This window comes from Mus caroli, chromosome 2, assembly GCF_900094665.2.
Source record: "Mus caroli chromosome 2, CAROLI_EIJ_v1.1, whole genome shotgun sequence".
In the NCBI taxonomy this organism is placed as follows: domain Eukaryota; kingdom Metazoa; phylum Chordata; class Mammalia; order Rodentia; family Muridae; genus Mus; species Mus caroli.
In genome coordinates, this window is record NC_034571.1 from 32,305,785 (window position 1) to 32,308,837 (window position 3,053).

A 3,053-nucleotide genomic window follows, 5' to 3' on the forward strand; every position below is an offset into this window, starting at 1 on the left:
AACAATATCACATTAACTGATTTTTTTACAGAGTGAGATTGATGATACAAAGAGTCATTTTAAAGTTGGTATTAACCAAGTTGGAAAACTTCATAGCTTAGCTGTAGGTAAGGTTTGGAAAGTGTGAGGAGTCAAATGGTGATTGTTGCAAATTATAGAGAGAAACTGGACAATAAGTCAGTCTTCAAATAAAATAAAACCACAGAACTCTCTCAGCAGCTATGACATCTACTATAATTTTATCATGTTCCTTTTTCTCTTGTTTATTAATAGCTCTCTTGTGCACAGAATGATTACAGATAAAAGAGAGAATGTCAGGTTCACAACAGAGAAAACATGTAGGAAATTCATACAAAAATAGTCTTTGGCTTAAACACCTAGGTTAAAAATAAAACAGGTGAAATTTGCTTTTGCTAGAAAAACCCAAGAAATACCCTTGTCTGATCTAAGTATTTGCACTAATGTTAGAATTTCCAGGTGTTCTGTGTACTTGAATGCAACGCTTAGGTTTGTGCTGAGGATGTTAACATGTAATCAGGGTCATGTGATGCAGCCTAGAAAGAGTGATAGAAGAGCGACAATATTGACTGAGAAACTATTATTATGTGAGGAACTCATAGCTTCTTACATGCTGTTATTGGTACAATGTAATGTTGGCACCAACTTAATACCCTTAAAGCATTGACTATCTGTACATGCTACTTCCCCTAATTTCCCCCAGATCCTTATATTTTAGTGATCCAAAGAAGCTTTGTGGATTACATTACTTGGATTTAATTTGTAGAAAGCCTTAGGCTAGTGTATTCAAGCAAGGTTAAAAGAGATGAACAACCTTTAAAAGCATGTTGATTCCTGGATTTGCTGGTAACAATTTGCCTAATTAAGCTAATTCCTTAATTTTAAAGTGTCATGGTGAAATCCAGGTACCTTGAGATGGACCTGGATTTAATTTGATAATTGTTCTGAATTTACTTGTTTCCCTTAAAAAGACTTTCAGTTGTTTTTAAGGTTAGCAAACTGTGACTCTTTCCAAAATATCACTATCTCATTACCATGACAAAAGTATTAATATTCAAATTAAAGCCCCCCAAACTAATGTTATTATTAGTAGTGATGATTCATTAAATGTTCCCATGGTGTATTAGACAAAATTACTTCTCTATCTTTCCCATTTCTCCTTTCATTCACAGCAGAAGAGGAAGAGCATGAGGATGGATAATGAGAGCACTGTGTCTGAGTTCATCCTCCTGGGGCTCCCCATTCGAGCAGAGGACCAAGCTGTGTACTCTGTCCTGTTCCTGGCCATGTACCTGACAACTGTGCTGGGGAACCTGCTCATCATCCTACTCATCAGACTGGACCCTCACCTCCACACCCCCATGTACTTCTTCCTCAGCCACTTGGCCTTCACAGACATCTCTTTCTCATCAGTCACAGCTCCAAAGATGCTCATGAATATGCTAACAAACAGTAAGTCCATCCCATATACAGGGTGTGTTTCCCAGGTGTATTTTTTCACTGTTTTTGCAAGCATTGATAGCTTTCTTCTAACATCCATGGCATATGACAGGTATGTGGCCATCTGCCATCCTCTGCATTATAACATCATCATGAATCTGAGGCTCTGTGTTCTTCTAGTAGTAATATCATGGGCCTTATCTTTAACCAATGCTCTTGCACACACCCTTCTCTTGGCTCGCCTATCTCACTTTAGAAACAATATCATCCCCCACTATTTCTGTGACCTCTCTACCTTGCTGAAGCTGTCTAGTTCAGACACCACCATCAATGAGCTGGTCATCTTTGTTTTAGGTAATGTGGTCATTACCCTGCCATTCATATGCATTCTGGTCTCTTATGGCTACATTGGTGTCACCATTCTGAAAACTCCCTCCATCAAGGGAATCCACAAAGCCTTGTCCACGTGTGGCTCTCACCTCTGTGTGGTATCCTTGTACTATGGAGCCATCATTGGACTATATTTTGTCCCCTCATCTAATAACACTAATGACAAGGATGTCATTGTGGCTGTGATGTACACTGTGGCCATACCCATGCTGAATCCCTTTATTTATAGTCTGAGGAATCGGGATATGAAAAGAACACTGAGAAATATCCTCAGCAGAACAAAATGATGCACCTTCTGCTTCCCTCTACCTGCCTAGGTCTCCTCCTTGATTGGTACAAGTAATATATTCTTTCTGAATGCCCATCTTAAAGATATTTTAATCTGAATTTCTTACATGTATTTTGGATGTTACACTAACCACTTTTCTTTATCTTTATAATCTTGGGAAAGGGGTCTTCAAAACATATACACATAAGTCTGTTCTGTATTTCCCTTTGCACATGATGTCTTTCCCCAAAATTTAAAAATCCAGTATAACCTTCTTCTTTTCATTTAGATAGCTTGTAGTTTTTTGAGCAAAGCCATTTTCTCCCCCTTTCACCTCATGACATAATTATTTATATAGGATTATTTTCATTTACAAATTTTTTGACAGGAATTGTCTCTTTATGTAGATCTAGATATTCTAGAATTTGATATATAGACAAGGTTTCCCTTGAATTAATAGAGATCCACCTACCTCAGCCTCCTAAGTGCTGGGATTAATGGCATGAACCACTATGTACAGCTTGATCTTATTTTTTTTTGTATTTAATTCAACAATTTTTGAACTTGCAGCTAATAGTAAGCTTGAACAGATACTGTGTCTCAGACTCACCACCATGAACTGGTTATGTTTATTGCAGGGTAGGGTTCATTAGCTTCACATTGTTGTCTTCTGGCTTCTTATGTACACATTGGAGTCACCATCCTGAGACCTCCATCTATCCATGAAATTTTCCAGCCTTGTTTTTGTAATACACTTTTCATTTTCTTTTTTTTTTTTTTGGTTTTTCGAGACAGGGTTTCTCTGTATAGCCCTGGCTGTCCTGGAACTCACTTTGTAGACCAGGCTGGCCTCGAACTCAGAAATCCGCCTGCCTCTGCCTCCCGAGTGCTGGGATTAAAGGCATGCGCCACCACGCCTGGCTTCATTTTCATTGAT

General features: G+C 38.3%; 1 protein-coding gene across 1 annotated transcript; it reads left to right on the forward strand.

Moving 5' to 3' along the window:
• Positions 1–1,205: 1,205 nt before the first annotated feature.
• Positions 1,206–2,135, forward strand: LOC110289674 (olfactory receptor 50-like). Its single transcript, XM_021155982.1, has one exon. It carries the CDS (start codon positions 1,206–1,208, stop codon positions 2,133–2,135), a length of 930 nt encoding a protein of 309 aa, XP_021011641.1.
• Positions 2,136–3,053: the final 918 nt, after the last annotated feature.